This window comes from Mytilus edulis, chromosome 14 (genome assembly GCF_963676685.1).
Source record: "Mytilus edulis chromosome 14, xbMytEdul2.2, whole genome shotgun sequence".
Lineage (NCBI taxonomy): Eukaryota > Metazoa > Mollusca > Bivalvia > Mytilida > Mytilidae > Mytilus > Mytilus edulis.
In genome coordinates this window covers 60,409,581-60,431,129 of record NC_092357.1, presented here as the reverse complement: position 1 = coordinate 60,431,129, position 21,549 = coordinate 60,409,581, and the positions used below count along the sequence as shown (strand labels likewise).

Below are 21,549 nucleotides of genomic sequence, written 5' to 3'. Positions count from 1 at the left end.
CAAATATCCCCCAAGGTAGTTAAAAATACTTCTTGAACTGGCTATATATGGAATTGTATTTTTTTTGGTAAAACTACCTTACTACTATATTTGATGCAGGATTGTTGACATTGATGGCATCTCTGGTTTTTTTTTTAATTCATAAGTATTTTTCATTTTCACATGTCATGTTTGTCTTCAAGATTGACTTTTAACGATATTGTCGGTTTTTCAAAAGTCAATTTGTTCAGGCGTCATTGATAATTTAATGCGGTTATCCAGTTACTTTTATATGTTAGCTTGGTTATTATGTCGAAAGATACTAAAATATCCGAATACAAAAAGGAAGAATGTTTGCTTGTATTAGATTTACCGAAAAATAAGTTCATGTAGGTAAAAGTTAGCAGTAAAACAGAAAATTAAAAGCAAAAGTGTAACGGCAGTATTTTTTAAATGACCAATTATATATAATCTAGACAGATCTATACCGATGTCTGCCATTAATGTATATATAGCTATGACATGTATGTTGCATAACAATATAAGAAATAAAGTTAAGATCGGGTAAAATGTCAAAGAGACAACAACCCGATTAAAGGACAATTTAGTCTGCTATAAAAGGGGTGCAATTACCGTCTATTAAAATACATAAAAACTATCGATATACTGTTTTGCCAAAATTAACATAGATGTCAAGAAGAAAATTCACATTTTTAGTTCATCACTATTCTATTACGTATAAAATCTAGTATATATCCTTTTTTGGTACTTAATACTAGTTGCTTAATAATTTGCAACCAGATATTTTCAAAGGATCATTTGATTTTGCTTGTGTGTTGATGTGTATAGTACAGAGTCGAAAAAACAAAACAGATAGAAAGGATAATAATTCATTTAACACGTTCATAGAGTTTTTGACAGTCAAATGCATTAACTTTCATATAATTTTTCTATTAAAACATGTAAAATGAAAGTAAATATTATTAACCCCATTAAAACTCCATTGAACAAAAACAATCAATAGAAGTAAGAGAACAAGTTAAAAGTTATTTTCTCTCTTTTTTATATTTTTAAGTAGTTTTGCAGCAACATGAGATTAACTCAGCCTTGGCTTTACATGCAAGTATCAGTTGTCGCAGTATGTTGTGTTTATTGTAAGTATAATAATTAAAGATTATCGTTGATCATCTCAACGAGATTGTTTTTCTCGCGAGAAAAGCAATCGAGTTGAGATGACCACTGATAATCTGTTGATCGCTATTTTACCTATGACGACGTTGTCAATTTTATGTCAATTTCATTAGCAACGCCACGTGCCTCCTTAGTTTTTAGCAATAATTTTCCATCTCAAGTGAGTAGCATGATATGAAAAATTATCACAAAAAAAGATCAAGGGAAAAATGCTCAAAATAGCGATAATTATATATATATATATAACTGATAATAAATAAAGGATGCAATAGGTAGTGTTCTACTTTGTCAAGAAATATCTTCATTCCAATTAAAACCTTAAAGATTGAACATATTTTACGTAAACTTTGTTTTATGGACCACAGGTGTTCTTATTATCCTTCCAAGATTATATATATTCGGATAATACCAAGTTATTGCAAGAATTTCGGTAAACATTGTCCCGAGTATATTTATGATATTGCACGAGCTTTCAAGTTCGATTTACGTTCTACAATGGAAAATATTCATACATAAGTAAACAGCTGTTACACGCAAAAGTATGCCACTAACGACGTCTATAATAACAGCTTCGTAATTCATGACTCCTACAAACTAATTTGATTGAAGCGCCACCGAATCGTCTATAAACGTCAGGTGTAATACATTGCAAATCTGGAACATTATAAGTTCCAACAACCACTGTATTGATGTGTTGACACTTTTTTCAGTGTCGTAAATACTAGTTGCAAATTACTATTTAATTATTATTCTTTGATATTTTGTAACTGCAGGCAAACAAGAAAAATTATTGTTCACCACAGCGAATAACATTCAAGAGATAGATCTGGATACATTAGTTGTGAAGGAACTAGTTTATCAAAGTACAGAATCCTATTCCCTAGCTTACGATGAGAAAGAAAGATATGTGTATAGTTCAAGACTTACTGAGAATACCATAGTGAGGTATCGTAAATTAGCAATAAGTAATGAATAAAGTTAATTTTTAACATGAATATCAATAATGTGGTCATTTTTATAAATTTCCTGTTTACAAAACTTTGAAATTTTCGAAAAACAAAGGATTTTTTTATTCCAGGCATAGATTACCTTAGCCGTATTTGGCACAACTTTTTGGAATTTTGGATCCTCAATGCTCTTCAACTTTGTACTAGTTTGGCTTTATAAATAATTTGACATGAGCGTTACTGATGAGTCTTATGTAGACGAAACGCACGTCTGGCGTACTAAATTATAACCCTGGTACCTTTGATAGCTATTTAAGGCTGTCATTATGTAATACTGTGGATTCATTATTGTTCGTTGGATACCAATTTTCGTGGATTTCGTGTGTACAGGTAAATAATAAAATAATATGTTCAACGAATGAGAAGTTGTCTGTCAACTTGTATGCAGAATTCGGCAAAACCACGAAATTAGCTATCCACCAACATACAAGTATTCCTTAATTCCTTAATTCACGAAAATTGGTACCCACGAAAATAAATGAATCCACAGTGGCTAGTATTTTCTCAGACTTGTATTATAAATATAAAACAAATACATGTTGCCAACATAAAATCTATGTTACATGCTTCAAAAAAAAAAAAAAAAAGTTTCATAGAGAAGATATAAATTAAACAAAAACCTATGTTTCTACTAGATTTACTAGAAAAACAGATACAAATGTTTAAAGAGATAATTGTAAAAAGATAAAGATCTCCTTTATATCAAAGCATAATTCTGCTATACAAAGAGATGTTTTAGCATACAGACCACAAAAAGATACTTTAAACCAAAAAACAGATGAAACACATAAACATGATAAAGCTGCATTTATGAAAAAGGAAAACAACAAAAACAGTTACGGTAGCATGATGAAAGGTTGATACTAATTTAAATAGTTTCACCTCAAATAATCCTTTTTACAGATTTCCTTATCCAAATGACCAAGCTGTAAATTCTGAAACCGTTGTCTCTACAAACAGACCATATTACGTGGCGTTTGACTCAGGAAACAGTCATCTATACTGGACAGAATTGAACACGCTAGGACGAGTTGTGAGATGTAAATCAGATGGGTCCGATGTTACCACTATTGTTAATGGAACTCTACCAATTGCACTTGCATTAGACACACATGATAGGTATGTCACTTTTGTTACTCTAGCTTCTTGGATATTTTTTTATTATTTCTTTTTAATAATGTATTTAAAATCAGCCAACTTTTGTACAAACAGTTACACACAAACAGTCTTCTGTTACATGTTTACTCCGTTTGATTATTGCGCAGATGGTAATATGTTTTTTCCTTTTGCATGACTGTTCATTTTAGGATTACCTCAGCGGTTCCCGTTAATAAATGCTCTGTCACTATTTACTGGAATTCGGATCCTCAATGCTCTTAAACTTCGTACTTTATTTTGACTTATTTACTTCTTTGGATTCGGGCGTCAATGATGAGTCTTTCGAAGATAAAAAACGCATCTGGCGTAAATACAAAATTTAGTTCTCGTATCTATGATGAGTTTATTGTTTGACTTTCTTACCAATTTTAAGCTGAACGTTTATGATGAGTCTAATGTAGATGAAATGCGCGTCTGTTGTATTAAATTATATGTCTGGTACCTTTAATAACTATTAGCATGTCGAAATGTTTTATTGTATTGTTTATTTGTGTTTTTCTCTGTCCTGAATGTTCTTGTATCTATTTGTACTGTAGTCCTGGCATGTAATTTTGTCCTTTTTAGTGTTATGTCTCACATTGCCCTTAAATCGCTAGGTTTGGCTACCCACAAAATCCAGGTTCAAACCTACGTTTTTTTCTTCGAGTGTCCTGTACCAAGTCAGGAAAATGACATTTTTTATTCTAAAATTTGTTAGTGTGTTGGGTACGTTGCCGTCTGAGTTTTTTGTTGCACTTGAGTGTTTCTGTTGTTCCGTTTTTTTCCACTTATAGTTCGTGTGTTTCCATTGATTTTAGTTTGTAACCTCAATTTGTTTTTTCTCGATCGATTTATGACTTTAGAACAGTGGTATTCTTCTGTTGCCTTTATTTAACCAAGTCGATCCCTATTAAACAAAATCTACAGAAATAATTTGGATTTCCTTTGATTAAGTATAAACTCTTTTACTTAGTACAACTGCTTTTCGAAAAAAACCAATATAAAAACATATTTTTAATATTTATATGAACTACATTATAGATGGATATATTATAGTACGGAAACAAGTAATGCATTGCTCAGGGTAACATTTGATGGAACAGAAAGACAGGTAGTCATTAATCTGTCATCACGACTCATAGATATACAAGTCGGTATGTTATCTTTAGAAAGGTTATCTTTAGAAAGGTTGGAATAATGGTGTAATTTAATACACCAGACGCGCGTTTCGTCTACATGAGACTCATCAGTGACGCTCACATCAAAATAGTTATTAAGCCAAACAAGTACAAAATTGAAGAGCATTGAGGACCAAAATTCCAAAATGTTGTGACAAATACGGCTCAGGTCATCTATTCCTGGGATAAGAAATTCTTCGAAAAATTCAAAGTTTTGTTATAGGAAATTTATGAAAATTACCATATCATTGATATTAATGTCAACACAGGAACGTGTTGTTTTCATTTTTTTAAAAGATAATTTGAACTATTCTCAGTTGTTGTGACCGTATTGTATCGACATAATGAAAACAGATGAGCTGTTAAAAGTTGACAATTGAACGTTAATATGGAAAATGTATCACCATTCTTTAAGTTAATATTAACACACAGTTTGGTAGAAATGCAGTGGATTTGATTCTTTTTCAATGTAGGTTCCTTATCTTTTTTGATTGTTATTTCAGATTTCGTTGATCAGCGAGTTTATTGGATGGAATATGACACAGGTGACTTGAAATCTGTTTTGAATAATGGATCGGATGTCAAAACAGTGATGAGCACATATGTAAAACTTTACAACCGGGAAATTGACATCGGCGGTGATTATATCTTCTACACAAGTTATAAGAACATTCTAAAAGTACACAAATCGTCCGGAAAAATGCCAACTGTTGTCCATACAGAACAAGTACAGATTGATGGACTTTTATTTTATAAACTAAAAAGTAGGAATATATCAGTAATTAAGCAAATACACTTTATTAATTATTTTATTGAAGAACGTTTTTTTACCTGTTACAATTATAATTAAATCGTTATCATCACAACCCGAAACATAGCGTTATAATTAACCTTACAAAATGTTACTTAAACGCAGTCGATTAAATATGCACGAAATTTGGAAAAGATAGACATCGACAAATTATATATTGTAAAAACATAGCCTCTCTTAAACTTTTATTTTCTATTATGTAACAACAGAATTTATTATACCAGCGCTATTGTATTTGTATGAATAGTTGCTGTTGTTGTTTGTTGTTTGAAATTCATACTTATCTTTTTAAATGTTTAACATATTCATGAAAACCATCCTTAATTGATTCATAATTGGTTAAAGAACCTTTTGAAATGTAAGAGATCGCATTGTGTATATTTGATTTATTACATGATTTTATAATAACAATGTGTACTTACCAACGCTTTGAAGCTTTACATTATTAGAATGCTTCACTAATTCCAACGATGTCAGCTTATTTATTATGTTTACTTCTTATTCATTTTCAAATGTGATTTTTTAACTTATGCATTTTCGATGTTATAAAATGGTCTAAAGACAAGTGATTGCTAAATTGAAATTCTTTTGTTATAACATACTATATAAAATAATTAGAACATTTCGTACATTATTGTGCCAACCAAAACTTCATCTGTCAAGGTTGTGTTTTTGTCAAACTATGCACGGGTAGTATCACTCTAGTTACATTAACAAAAATAACGACTTTTATTAATAAGAACAATTTTGATATGGTCTGTTGTATATTTTTATTTATTTTGTTCTATGATGATGACCAGATGAATGGACAAATGAGTGACCGTAGGCGTACAATGAAAAGTTGGTAATATTGAAATGTCTAAAGAACAGAATCCAAACTACACTTTGTTTTACTAAATTATATGTATGAAAATGTCCAACCAAGGTGATAGATTGAGTAAAATTTTCGTCATGTAATCATCAACTATTTCTATTTTAGTTATCCTATAACGTTTAATAAAGACAACAATAGTATACCGCTGTTCGAAATTCATAAATCGATTGAGAAAAAAAAATCCGGGTTACAAACTAAAACAGAGCAAACACATCAAATATAAAAGAACTTCGACATAACAGAAACACAACACTCACTATAACACACACAGAAACGAACAATAATATAACAATGGTCATTTTCCTGACTTAGTACAGATTAAATAATTTGATAATAGTGTACGTTCTTTATCTATTCATGTTTGTAAGTATTACATGTAATAAATACATCGGCTTCACATCCTAATGTACAAAACCCGTGTTTCATTCAAAATTGTACACACATGTTTATTATTGTAAACACAACTGAAAAGAATAAATACACGTGTTGATCATTGTTATATGTTAGATGTTAAATTTGCACATTTTGTTTTAAATTCTAGTTTTATGTCGACTCAACAAACATTTTATATATATATATTGAAATCGCAAAGGGAGAAATACAAATTTAGAAATGCATGCTGGGAATTTCTGTTTGATGACATTAAATCTACGAGTAGAAGACAAGGTAGAAACGAGGATGGTAGTCGGAAGGGCACAGTAAGAACAATAAGCAAGTCAAACTAGTTTTGTTTCATACTGTGATAATTTCAAGCATTTTTAAAGATTTTAAATATATTTTTTTTATTTTATATAGATTAGATCGTTGGTTTTCCCGTTTGAAAGGTTTTACACTAGTAATTTTGGTGCCCTTTATAGCTTGTTGTTCAGTGTGAGCCAAGGCTCCGTGTTGAAGGCCGTACATTGACCTATAATTGTTTACTTTTTTTAAATTGTTATTTGGATGGAGAGTTGTCTCATAGGCACTCACACCACATCTTCCTATATCTATTTACAACGACACTTTTTATGAAATATTTTGCTAACACTTTTCCTTAATTTTGTCTTACTTTTGGACTTGTTTAACTGGTTAATATATAAATGAAGTGTTTGTGTCTCTATTGTTACGGCCAGAAATCGCCTTTAAATTGTAGCCAACAAAAGACACAAATCAATTATAAAAATTAACAAGATTTATTATACAAGTGTTTACAAAAGGTATTACACAAATATTACTGTTAACTTAACTGTCAAAATATGAGTCCAATCTGTTATCTTTATCTGTATCCGGAAATCTTTCGGAATCCAATTTGAATATTACGTTCACTACTAATGTCACAATCCAGTATGATGTTGTTTGTAGAATAAAAGTGTCAATCCAAATGCTGTGAATACTAATGTCTATCAATGTCTATGTCCAAGTTTAATTATGAGAGTTTAACTTTAGTGTCTGTATATATAGTGTTGTCATGGAAAATTCTGGAACACTCTATAATGGAACATTGTGGAAAATCCTGGAAAGTTACAACGGAAGTTTCTGAAATAACGTAGAAGTTTAAATTACGCATCTTTTATCAGGATCATTCTAGAAAGTTCCAATCATTCATAAACTGCACAGTTATAAGATTATTTGGTAAACAACTATCAGGCCATACAACACAAATTAGGCCAACATAAATAAATACAATAATTACAATATCATAACACTATAATAAACTTATCATAGATCCAAGGATTAAATTTTGTCTATACGTTGACGGTAATGCAGTGATAAGCCAATGGACCACATTTCTCCAACTATTAATTGGAATCCTTATCACTTAATTGATTTTACAAGACGGGAACAAAAAACAAATAATACATTCAAGGAGTTAGTATGTATGCTATAAACACTTTATCAGTTATAAACTCAATATCCAAGCATAGTAAAGCTTGTTTAGTTCTTATTCATTGAAAAGCATATACTCCAGAAGAACGAATTTAGAAAAAATGGACGTTAATATCTTTATACTGAAAACAAGAACTATCTTTAAAAAAGATATCCGACGTATTTAAATTTTAGTATATGTTTAAAACTATCATTTCGATAACCTTCAGAAGCACAACTATACCATTTAAAAAACGTTTTCTCTGTTTGTGTTCAGTATTCTCGGTCCTCGTATCTTTCTGTTTACATTCACCAAAATCCCGCGGAAATCTCACATGCGTAGGTGCGTTCTAAAGTCGTGTACGTTCGTACAACAAAGTTTACATTAAAAATTATATAATTGTCCCGAATAAACAGCTGTCACGGATGCAAAGAGCTATTGGAGAAACAATTATTTTAATACAAATATAAATCTTTGTAAGATCTAGTTCAAATATTTATAGTTTTTCACTTGCTTTCCATCACGATATAATTAACGAGACGTTTTTTCAAACAAAACAAAATCACCCACCATGACAGCATTTTGTCCAATCACAGAAAGGATTTTCGAGCATGCGTATTTCGTTGCCATAGTTAATCGTCCTTGAGTTCAAAGGGCACAAACCGAAACTATACCGACTACGTCGGAAAAATAAATAAATGGGTTATGATTTAAAAAGAGTAAACGAAGACAAGCCTCAAACAATGAGTTAGCCACATACCGTATACCAAGATATAACAAACATGATATTCAATTTATTTGAGAAAAACAACAGCCTGATTCATCAACTAAATAATAGGAGAAAAATAAAAACAATAAACAACAGCAAACGTCATTCGCTGCCCTCATGCTCCAGACTTGGTATGTATAGATATACAGTGGAGTATGAAATATTGAACGAATCCCAACCCTCTAGTAACATGGAAGAGTGGCTTGCATTATTGCACGTCATACTAATTAACTGTAAAAATCAACTACACTTGTCAGATCAATTTACCCCACAAATAAACAATGCGAAAGACTAAAGACATTATTACCCGAAAAGCGCCTCCGTTACATCTATCTGACTCAAACTTATATAATATAGTTCAGTCGTTAAAACATAATATACTATTTAGATGTGTTTAGCTTACAGAGGAAAACAATGTTTGATTTGTAACAGTAATTTTATCAAAGGAAAATTATACGTATTTCTATCATTCGATTATTTTTCTTTCAGAATACAGCCTACATAATTGCGGCATCAATCAACCATCTGAAATGGAGGCCTACATAACTGCTGGATACTACAATTGTTTACTTGTAACGATATTCTCATTGTGCACATTTTGTTTTAGTCAAAAGCAGTGTCAACTACAGCAAACTACGGTTTTTGTATTTTAAAATGTCTCTTTTGTCTCCAGAAAAGTTTAGATTCGTATAACATCTTCTTATTACTATTTCGGAAAAACATCTGTAAATATGATAAAATATAAAATGTAGTACGGTTTCTCTGCAGAAATTTCGAACCACTTAATTGAATTTTGAATTTTAGCATCGAAAGTTCTAATGTTTGAAAACGAAAATGCAGACATAGCGGTAAACTTGTTTTGTAAGGCAATGACAACTATTATCCTTTAAATTTTAAATTAATACACAATGTTCCTATTTGTCGTTTATTTCAAATTCGCGGATAACGTTTTTCCCGATACCACATAAACAGTACAACGGTGAATATGCTATCTGTGCATTTTTTTCTTATATAGCATCATTTCTTCCGCTAAAAGTTGTTGAAATGCCAACTCCAATTCCAATTAAATAAAAAATAAAAGGTTAAAGAATATTCAATTTCAACGTATTTTTTCAGTAGTGTTTTTATATCTAAATTGTAGTTAGCTGCTGGTTCATTATTTGAAATCATCATAAGCATATGTTCCAATGACAATAACATCACCGTTTTGTCTACACGAAGGGAAGACAATGTTTTCCTTTTCATACAAATTTAATGAAAATTATAACAGCATTCAAATGGTTCTCGTAAAATCGTTTTATTGAAATGAAACGTAGTTTACAAAACGATGAAAAACCGAATTTGAAATAGGTTTAATTATCCTTATCTCGTGTTGTTTATTCAATTTGAATTGAATCATGTTGCCCTTGTTGTAAATTTCTGTACCAAAGTGTTAGTAACGAAGCATTCGTAAATTTTGTCAAACACATGCAATCATCAAATTGAAGCTTGTGTAAATGAATGCTTTCCATTGATTGTTTTTTTTTTATTTTAACATCTGCAGCAATGTTTTAAAATGAGCATATAGAACTATTATCGAAACAACTATACCAAAGGAGTCACGTAAATTTGGTACGACTTTCTAATCAAAGTCTATGTGAATGCAACGAATGTAAAGTAAAAGTAATAGTTTTTCTCCAAGTCATATTGTTTTTCAAAAATATATTTGAAAGATTTGAATACTACACTACAACGCAATTTATCAATTACGATTGCTGGCTGTACTTATGTTGTGTGCGCGTTAGTTATATGTACTGTGCATGCTTGCTTCAATACTTAGCCGTTTAAACCACGTTAAACGCTAACTAAAGGTTCATTCTTTATGGTATTATACATTGATCTTATTTTTAACCCTACTTTTTTTACGAATGTGATTTTTTTTTCATTTAAAATATCATGAATAATTGATATCTTACAGCACAATATAAAAGTCATAGTTGTTTTTATAACATTATTTTATGTTTAAAATCCATGATTTGCACTCGTAAGGTTATATATTTGACTTGATTATCGTATATAAAATATTCGCTAAACTGTATGACTTCCATATTTTATTATATTGATTATGTTAAACTGAAAAAAAACTTTTCAAAACTGTAGAACATCGTTGTATTATCTCATGAAGTTAAAATGTAGTAATATTACTTATTTTGTGACGTCATAAAGTTGTAAAAAAGCATCATACATTGCAATGTATCTGTCTATGTAATCTTTAAATGTGTTATTTTTGTACAAAGTGATTAAATTCAGGAACTCAATATTTGTTTACATTTACCCGTAACTAAGTATATGTTCCTTACGTCGTAACTACAATTCTCTTCCCGTTCATGAATGTGACCTACCGAATTAGACTATTTATCGGATTTGTTATAACATAAGCAACACGAGGTCTGCCACATGTTGAGCAGGATCTGTTTACCCTTCCGCAGCACATGAGATAACCCCTAGTTGTTGGTGGGGTTCGTGTTGTTTATTCTTTTGTTTTCTATGTTGTGTCATGTGTACTATTGTTTGTCTGTTTGTCTTTTTTTCAGTTTTAGCCTTGGCGTTGTCAGTTTATTTTAGATTTATGAGTTTGACTGTTCCTTTGGTATCTTTTGTCCCTATTTTTGAATTTGATATAATATGATTTCGACGTGAACAACATTTTAGACAATAAAAGATATTATTTGAACTTTGTATAAGAAAGATAATTCACTTTTCCAATACCAAAATCGTGTTTTCTGGTTTGAAACACTTTGGTTCATTTTTACTTATTCAAAAGTTATAAGTTATACTTATATATATTTTGTAAACTATTACGTAGTAGCTTATCACATATGCTATAATCGATATTGTTTAAACCTTATTTAAGTCAATCAATGAGCAGTGTTATCATTGGAAGTCATTTGAACTTTAAGTAGTGATAACTTTTTTGTAAAATCATTATTGAAAGAGAAATCAGGTAAGTTGAAAATACTAAATATAGTACTAATCACTGTTTTATTAAGCTTCAATACGTTTTGTTGCTAGACAAGTATATTCCATTCTCAACTCGATTAATATGCGTAATATCGAAGCGTTAAATTTTCAAGAAATGTTGGTAAATACACGAAGTTCCTCGTGTGTTTGAGTATTTCTCCATTTATCAAACCAAGAAATATTCCCTGGTACGGTGTCCCAAGGTTAAACATAGTTATTTCAACCAAAAGAAGTAACCCACAAGTTGTTAGTTCCATACCTAACTGCTAACATTTAAGATTGCACATCTTTCTTGTATTTTGAATTTATGAACATTTTATCACTTTATTTTTAGACCCACTAATCTCTCAGCATTTGTATTTACTCACTTAGATACATCATAAAATCAACTCCTTTTACAGGCTTATAATTGAAAATCGAATAATGATATAAACATGCATAGGGATAGGCACTAGCTTCTTTGGTTCAACATATATCATTACAATACATAGTTATTACAACCTCAAGATGCCACTACATATTACCTGTTACATGTGTTAGTTTACTAGGTGATATTCTTGTTCTGAAATTCCAACATTTTTGATATTTTCGTAATCATGGTAATGAGTTTATCCCGATGTATGCCTTTTTCTATTTTCATTTGGCATGCTTTTTGTGTGCATAGCATTATAATTTGTTTTGTTTGTCGTATCAATATATATACGTTTAGCATGTCTCTTCTGTTCGTATTATCTTTATCATTGTTTTTTAAGTATAGTATAAGTATATCTGTATTGTGACTTTCCAGTTATTGTATCAATATTTTGTTCAGTCTGTGCTTTGTAGGTGCCGATTTTTAAGTCATGAGTATTCATCCGTTTAGTTTTATCTGTCTTGACTATCTGTATAGCTATCTGGCTTGTAAGTTTAGCTGTGATGATTTATTTGGTTAGTGAAATTTTTTTTAATACTGTTTGTTTGTATCATTTATGCCGCAAAGCTATTTTGTTGAAATGATCCGTCTCGTTTCTCAATAAAGAACAATATTTCAAATGCAACACAATTGCATGAATAATTTGAGTTATTTCCTTGATATAGGATTATTGCTCACAAATATACTAGTCAACCATAGTTCCGAATGGTGAATTCAAAATCCCTTCATAATGTTTACGGACGACATTACACTGTTATAGAATATCCGTTTCACATATGAATATGGCGAATATGTTCTTATTTTCGTAACTGTTATACCGTCCCCTCTTCATGAATATGACCTACAGATTTATCCTAACATGAGTAACACGACAGATGCCACTATCGAAGGAGGATTTGCTTATTCTTCCGGAGTACTTGAGATCAACTCCGTCTTTTGGTGGGGTTCGTGTTGCTAAGTCTTTTGTTTTCTACGTTTAATTTTTGTATCATAATTTTTCTGTTAGTCTTTTTTTCTTTTTAAGCCTTAATGTTGTAAGTTCATTTACAAATTATGAGTTTAAAGGTCCCTTTTAGGTATTTTTCGCCCCTCCTTTAAAAGAGTAAATCAAGTTTGTCTAGAGTGGTTAATGTGTAAACTGGACTAGAAACAACAAAGTTGTTGTATACGTCAATAACATTTAGTATTTAATCTTGTAATGTTATCTATATGAGTAGCATATAAAACTCTGAAATGTTAGTTTTCCTGTACTACCAAATGAATAGCAATGAATTGAGAGCATAGATGATAAACATATTAGTGACATTATTTCATGCTTTTGTAAGCAGAAATAATTTGACTTTAATTGTAGTACAATTGAGAACAAGTTCAAAATCGCTTTTAGATAATATATCATTAATTAAAGAGACGTGGTAAATAATCCTTTAACAAATATTGAATTGAATTTCGTAATTCTTTTATTGAATTATAAATCAAACGAGCCACATAAACTAGTGTTTACAATTAATAAACAAATAAAGGCAACAGTAGTATACCGCTGTTCAAACTCATAAATCCGGGACAAAAACAAAATCGAGGTAATAATTCATACGTAACGTGTCTGCCGTACTTTGCGTAGGTATAAATTAAGTAACCAGTAATCTTAATGACAAGAGTTGAGAGGTAAACACCGATGTATCAACATATAAAATATATAATTTTTATTTGCGATACCGTTTGATTCAAATGGAAACACGTTAGTATTTTGAGAGACTACTAACACAACTTTTTACACGTCATTTTTACTTTAAAATTTAAATTACAGATTACATGTTTTTTTGGTAATTCCTAGCGAAAGTGTAAACGTCAAAAATTGTTTAAACCTAATATCATTCAAAATCACGGAAAATACGGTCTGTTTTTACACTTCATGGACATTTTTTTATCCCTTAAGATTTAGAAAAAAAAAACAAAAAAAAAAAAACAACAAAGGGATAACAAGAATACTTGTCAATTGTACTTGTTTTGCAATAACTAATGCAGGACTTATGTTCAAATGTCAATTCGTCCTGAATTTAAAACGTATTTATCAGTTATTTTCCAGTCACGGAACGTATTTGAAATATTATTTACTTTTGAAATCCCTTTTAGTTGTTAAAAAAGATCAAAGCCTTTGATCTTTAAAACATATACTCGAGTTGAAAAGATCATTACTTTAAATACATAAATATAAATTTTATTGAATAACTTATCAGTGAAATTGTCGGCCATTGTTGAAACAACCAACGTAGAAGGTAGAATGTAAATTACTTAGATTTTGTTTATATTTAACTGTATATTTAAGTATGGGACAGTTGTGAAACATAACAACATCTGATCAAACTATAAAATTCATTTCATTACAGTTCTTTTAAGTTTATCTTGAATACTCACAGAACAATATTTAACATAAGTTGATAAATCTACCACCAGATTTTTCAAACGCCATTTTGTTTAAATAAAAAAAAAATATGAGCGATAAAATTGTTTTCTAGTGTAGCATTTGCAGTCTACATAAAATATAGACCAATTAACATTCCTTTCTAACTTTTATTTTGTTTAAAGATTTAGTGTTCATCAAAGTCGCGGTCATCATTAAAACAACATGATGTCAAATAACCCTTGGTTGTTCATGCACTTATTCATCAGCACAGTTTGGTGTATTTATGGTAAGTATAATTTGTATGTAGATGTTTATATTTAAGATAATATATAAGTGATGTTTGCAGTATTGATTGTTGTTCCCTTATGTCAGGTGAGTGTAAGAAAAAATCATATAAAGTACACTTTGTTTCCTTACTATAAATGTTCAATCAAAGCAGCTGTTCTTATTATCGCATCAAGGTTATCGGTGTTGAATAGAGTCATTGCATGAATATTGGCGAATAGTACCCGAGTATATATATTTACATTGAACATATAAGCTTGCAAGTATGATGTAAACTATTTTAAGAAAATATTTACTTATATTCATGAGACAGTTTTTTAATGGTAAAGGATATTTTTTACAATTTCACTACGACAAATTTTGTCATTAATAACGTCAATAATGTAATCCCTAACTTTGTTAGCCTTTTTCATTAGAATAAAACAAGCATTTTAAATTACTTAGTTGATTTTTGTTTTGTTTTGATTCATTAAAATGAAAAGTTAAACAATTTGAACAACTAAACAGGCCACTTTTAATATATGAGTGCCCTAAAAAAACTCGTTTAAGACACATGTCGCTCTTCCATACGATTGATTTATTCGACCTTTTCAAATTGACATCTATCAAAGGGTTCTCCGTTTTGGATTTCCTTTGAAGTTTTAAATTCTAGTTCTTTTACCTTATAGCTAGAAAATATGAGATAGGACTGTGTATTATGTATACAATGTACAGACAGCATTGTTAATTCTTTGCATTCCTACACTGAAAGGAATGTATTATTACGAACATATATAAATATATTCATTGACAAAGCTGTACGCCTCTATCGCTAAGCAAATGTGATAACAATGACCGTCTGTCCTTCTGTCCCTCCTTCCGTCGTTCCCATATTCGTTTTCTACACTTTAATTTAAGTTTTCTTCATCTATATTTTATGAAACCCATAAACAATGCTGTATACCATATATATCGCAGACCATGTACGAATTTGGTCAGTTAGTCACTTACTGTTTTAGAGTTTTGCCTCTTGTTTCAACTTGGAAAATGCTGCCGCACTCTAAGAAAAGTTTGCTTTAAGTTAATAGTATGAAATTCAGGCACAATGTTTAGAACCACAACGCACATATAGAGTTGCATTGCATTCGAACAGGGAGTCATTAACCACTTTAGAGGTATCCTTTTTGATTTGAAAAATCTTAAGCGTGGTGATTTGTGTCCTCAGACACACTATTCTACAATTTTGTGTTTGATTTGTATTACAAACTGTTTTGATTGAAGCGACACTTGGCAGATAATTATAGACGAATTGTGCGTATATATGTATGTCATTACACTTTAGAAACTTGGTACATAAATGTATATGTGATGTGTTCTCACAGCCACTGTGTTGATACCTTTGTTGGAAAATGTTCTTCAAGTCGGTATTACAAAACCGTACCGTTGCTCCACATTTTTGGTTCAACATAAAATATCATAAATAAAGTTCCTTTTTTTAGTAAACGTATTGTTAACAAAATCTTTAATATCTTGAAATTAAAAGATTTTAGATTGCTTTATCTATATTTGGTAACCGTTGTGTAATTCAGTATATAATTATCTTACACTTCTCTAAGATTTGACATCCTAACTGTATTGATCCGAGCATTTCTAATGTGTCTGATGTAGACGAAATAAGCATCTAGCTTAACAAAAAAATTGCATGTTAATTTTGATGAGATTTTAACACATCTTTTTTGTTAAGACCAAATGCGCATGTTGTGTACGCTTTTAAAAGACTGTTATCTGTGTATAAGAAGTTAGCGGACTTTTTTTTTCATTCGATATCAATCTCCAACCGGCAGCGAGCAAAAAGTTAAATCACAACAATACCAAACGCCGAGGAAAATTCTAAAAAGGAACGTCATAGGCAAATAGCAAATTCAATAGCTCAAACGAATGGATGACAACTGTCATGTCCGTAGTGATAAAATGTTTGCGGTTTTTTTTTTGTCATCTTTATTGATCAATGTCTTATTTTGTATACTATACTTTATGCTCAAGTTGTACACAATGTCTGTTTGAGTATTAGTAATCAATTTATAAAACTTCTAAATGCCATATTCCTGATGTAGTACAGGTATTTACTTATGCTTTGTTGTAGTATATAGCATTCGATAATGATAAACATATGATAATCATAAATAAATCGGGTTAAAAGAGATTATTAAGAGGTTAAATTTTAGTTTCTTGTGTACAATTCGGAAATTATTATGGCGTTCATTATCACTGAACTAGTATATATTTGTTTTGGGGCCAGCTGAAGGACGCCTCCGGGTGCGGGAATGTCTCGCTACATTGAAGACCTGTTGGTGACCTTCTGCTGTTGTTTTTTCTATGGTCGGGTTGTTGTCTCTTTGACACATTTCCCATTTCCATTCTCAATTTTATGTACAAAATATTTCTTTACCCTTTCAACCTGTTGCAAATTAAAACCCTTATGTCAATTGCATATTATCTTTCGAAAAAAATGCAACTAAAGATGTACTTGTAAAAATGATATTTATATATCTATATATATTTATAAAAAAAACATACGATCACTCTAGAGACATTAAAAAATAAATAAATAAAAGTTTGTATTGAGAAAACGAATTGTAATATACACTTTTCAGCAAAACGACGGTCAAACAGTCTGGTAAAATGGTACATGACGATGACTAGACCTCCCTGATCCTTCAATATTCATATTATTAGAGATGAAAAAACGTTTCAACAGATTTTTTTCAATTATTCTAAATTTCTAATTAATTATGACTTCGATGTACAAAATTATCACCAGAGATGGGTCCGATTACTTTCAATGTAATTGATTAAATTACAATTACTTTGTCATTTGAACGATTAAATAAATTTAATGATCATTTCTGAAGGGGTCTGATTAAATTAATGATTACATTGGCAAAGTAATCATGATTACATCTGATTACAATGAATTTAAAAAAAAAAACATTTTGTATGATGTGAATGAATAAATGTTTAATGTATCTTGCGCATTTTCAGAATCGATTTTGTTTGATATATTATAAAATGATGACTTTAAACTTCATCTATTTAATAAACCAAAAAAGTTCACTACATTCATAGATGAACATTGTGTCACTGATTATGACCCATTACACTTTATCATCATTGATCTATGCTTGTTTTTTACTTTTATTGAAAAAAACTTTATAAAGAGTTTGCTGTTTACCTTCTGACCTCTTCCAGACTGTATATAATGTATTTCAAGGCGCTGTTTGAGGTAGTTAAAATATGGATGAAATAAAGTTATCAGTTAAAAACAATTAAAATTTTAATATTATTGTGTAATGAAATTGTTAACATGAACAAGTACTAAAATCATTGCATTTTACATGTCCAGTCCAAATACATAGAAAAATTTGCTTATTTTTAAACAAAATATTTGTCCAACTTTTAAATTAGTTTGTGCTAATTAGATACATTTCAACATGTTTGATTAATCTCTTTATCACATGCATTGTCATACAGCTATACTAAATAGGTAATTGCAATAAAAACAAACCTTAATTGGTTTCTTACCTGTCATTTCAAAATTGACAAAATCACAATATTAACAAAAGATTATAATTCAGAGTTAAAGAAAAGTATTACTTTTAAAATATTACAGTTCAATATTATCAAATATATATATAAATGTACATCTTTAAATTATGAATACACGCACAATGTCTTTCACTAAGGCCAGAGATATATAATTGTATAATGTCTCTTCTTAGGCTAATGATGACTTTTCAATAATGTACCAGTTACTTTTTTACTGAAGTATACAAATCAATTAACATGATTTATAAAGTAAGCCAAATTATTTAAAGTTGTTAAATATTTCTTAGATAAGAATAACAAAAAGGTTCATTTATTGAACATAAACACAGTTTAAAATTTTTTCATTGTAATCAGAATGTAATCCCAAAGTAATCAGGATTACAGGGTATTTTGAAAAGTAATTGATAAAATTAAATTACATGTGATCAGATTTTGGGCTGATTAATGATTACATTGATTACTTGAAAAATTGTAATCAATTACAGCTGATTAACGATTACAATTACAATTACCCCAAGTCTGATTATCACCAAGGCTGTTAGGTCGTTGATACAAATCATAATTAAGAAACTGAATGGGTCTATCATTGCCCTTGCTGCGTCAAAATTTAAAGACCCAAATGTTGCAAATCACTTATCCAACCTCCATGACAAATATGTTGTTGTCCCCGCAAATAATGCTGCAAACAACATCTTTTTTTGTGTGCAAAAGTCATTACATTAACTGCTTGATAAACGAATTAGGTATTGACAATTCACTTCGTAACTCAACATATACCCTCACGACACTTCCCAAAGAGGAAATCATGGATAAACATAGGTCTATTCTATGTTCCTTTGGAATTTCAACTTAATTTAAAAAACTTGATCTTCCATTACTGTATTTGATACATAAAGTACCTAAGTGTCCTTACAAACAACGGTATATTTCTGGGTCTTCCAAGTGCTCAACGAAACCTCTTTCTTAATTATTAACATCTATTTTATAAGTAATCAAAGACGGGCTTTAAAGATATTGTGAAACTGCCTATTCCTAGAGATGGCGTGAATCAGATGGGGATACTAAAAAAATACAAAGATCTTTTAGAGTACATACAATCTAACTCTCTTTCATCTTGCCATAGTATTAAAACATTTAACCTTTCTACACTTATCAAAAATATTCCACATTCTTAAACTAAAAGACACATGGAAAGAGTTGGTACTGCTTTGTTTCATAAAAAAAGGAATGGCCAACGTAGATACAAGTATCTTGTCTTAGGTAGGGGTAAATCCTACTTTGTAAAAAATCACTCTGATTTAAACAAGAAATTCTCTGAAACTGACATTATCATGATTATCTAGATGCTTTATTTCCGGATTGACAACATATTTGTTACGTTCGGACGACGTGTTTTTCAACAGACTGTTGGTATTCCAATGGGAACGAATTGTGCCCCTCTTCTTGCCTACACTATTGGATAAGGTTTTATGTTGCATTATCCGTATTTTGGAACCATCGCGCATTACATATTCTTACATATTGATAATGATAATTTTGTATGCGCCTTTTGTAAATAGAACGTGCGTATTGCGTAGACTATCAGAAAACTGTTATCTGTGCTGAGTTCTCATATTCATGGCAAATAGGATATACTTGTGGATATTTCGTCTCTACTCCAGTGTTATAAATTCAATTCCATTTGTCTAGAACTTTACATGGTTTAGTTTACACAGTGGTAAACTTTGTAGTAAAAATGTGAGTGTACAACCAAGGGCCGATGACAGTGCTGGTATTACCAGAGAATAGTTGGCAATAGTTTACTAACATGAACTATTATTGATATGTTCTTTTATGTTTATGCTTGAAGTTTTTTTAGCTATATAAATCTCCCAGTTGTACAAAGAAGATATTCGGTATAGCTACGATGTAGTGTACATGTACAAACACTTGCAGGTAATAAACAAAAATTAGTTGTTATGTCGGGGGATAGTTGACCTAGATTCCTCATTACTTGTATAGATATGCGATAAGTTACGATGTGTCCTTGACCTCATTTCATGCTTGTGCAACTACCAAATACCTCTTGCGTTGTTTTTGTTGTGGAAATTATGGCTTATTATCAAAACAAATATTTCAGTCAGACAGGGTTTTATTACCTCGAACTCACTTTACGAATCAATTAACAAGGTTGGTCAAGTGCGTATCTAAAATACCAGAAGAAATTTGCGTATATGTCTTTGTTGTAGAGTTCATCTGACTTTCAGTTAATGCCCCGACTTTTTAAACATATTACAGATATATTGTGAGTAAGTCGATAAACACTATCGAATGTTAGTATCGACTGCAGCTAACATTCCATTTAACTGCTACATATAATTTTAAGGAGCTTACATGTACGTTTTGTATTATTCCCAAATCGCTCGTTATGATAGTTTTTGAAGTGATTTATGTTTGTTTTTACAAATCACAAGTAGATATGTCATGCTTTAAATTCATGATAAGTTATGGTCATCAACTCTGTCCTGAAACATACCTATAATATCCACTTATATTTCGACATTGAACAAGGTCATGTTTAAACAGTGTGTTGATGACGTTTTTCTGCTAGATTTCAGTACTTTAAGATCGACATTTTTCTCTTTATCGTAGTTGCTTTTGTGCTTTATAATGATGTTTCTGGTTTATCTTTTTACAATATTTTTCTTATATCCTCGGGTGTACCTTTGTCCCAGGTACAGGGATGGGTTAAAAGCTCACAATCATAGTCAAAATAGGAGCCTTTAATTATGTGCTTCTCGTTGTTGCTGTTTTGTTGTATTTTGTTGTTGTTGGTTTTTTATTACCATTCACATTCGAGTCCTATTTCTGTTGTACATGTAGACGTCTACTCAATAATACGATCGGAGTTACATTTTTTAAAACATCACACGAAAGATAATTTCAGTGGAAAGCATCATGCAAAACCGTAATATTGACTTGATCTTTTAAACATCTAAGTCTCGATAAGGTTATTAATTGATTTTGCTTTTGTTTTTCATTTTTATTATGATTGTGATAATTTCAGGGTTGTAAAAAAGACCTTCCATATAAGT

At 30.4% G+C, this 21,549-nt stretch overlaps 1 protein-coding gene across 1 annotated transcript; it reads left to right on the top strand.

The window, feature by feature from the left end:
• Positions 1-1,069: 1,069 nt before the first annotated feature.
• Positions 1,070-20,263, top strand: LOC139504351 (low-density lipoprotein receptor-related protein 5-like). Its single transcript, XM_071294424.1, has 6 exons — positions 1,070-1,133; positions 1,944-2,115; positions 3,081-3,296; positions 4,356-4,468; positions 4,996-5,270; positions 20,165-20,263. The coding sequence occupies exons 1-6, from the start codon at positions 1,070-1,072 to the stop codon at positions 20,261-20,263; spliced, it is 939 nt and encodes a 312-aa protein (XP_071150525.1).
• The last annotated feature ends 1,286 nt before the right edge of the window (positions 20,264-21,549 follow it).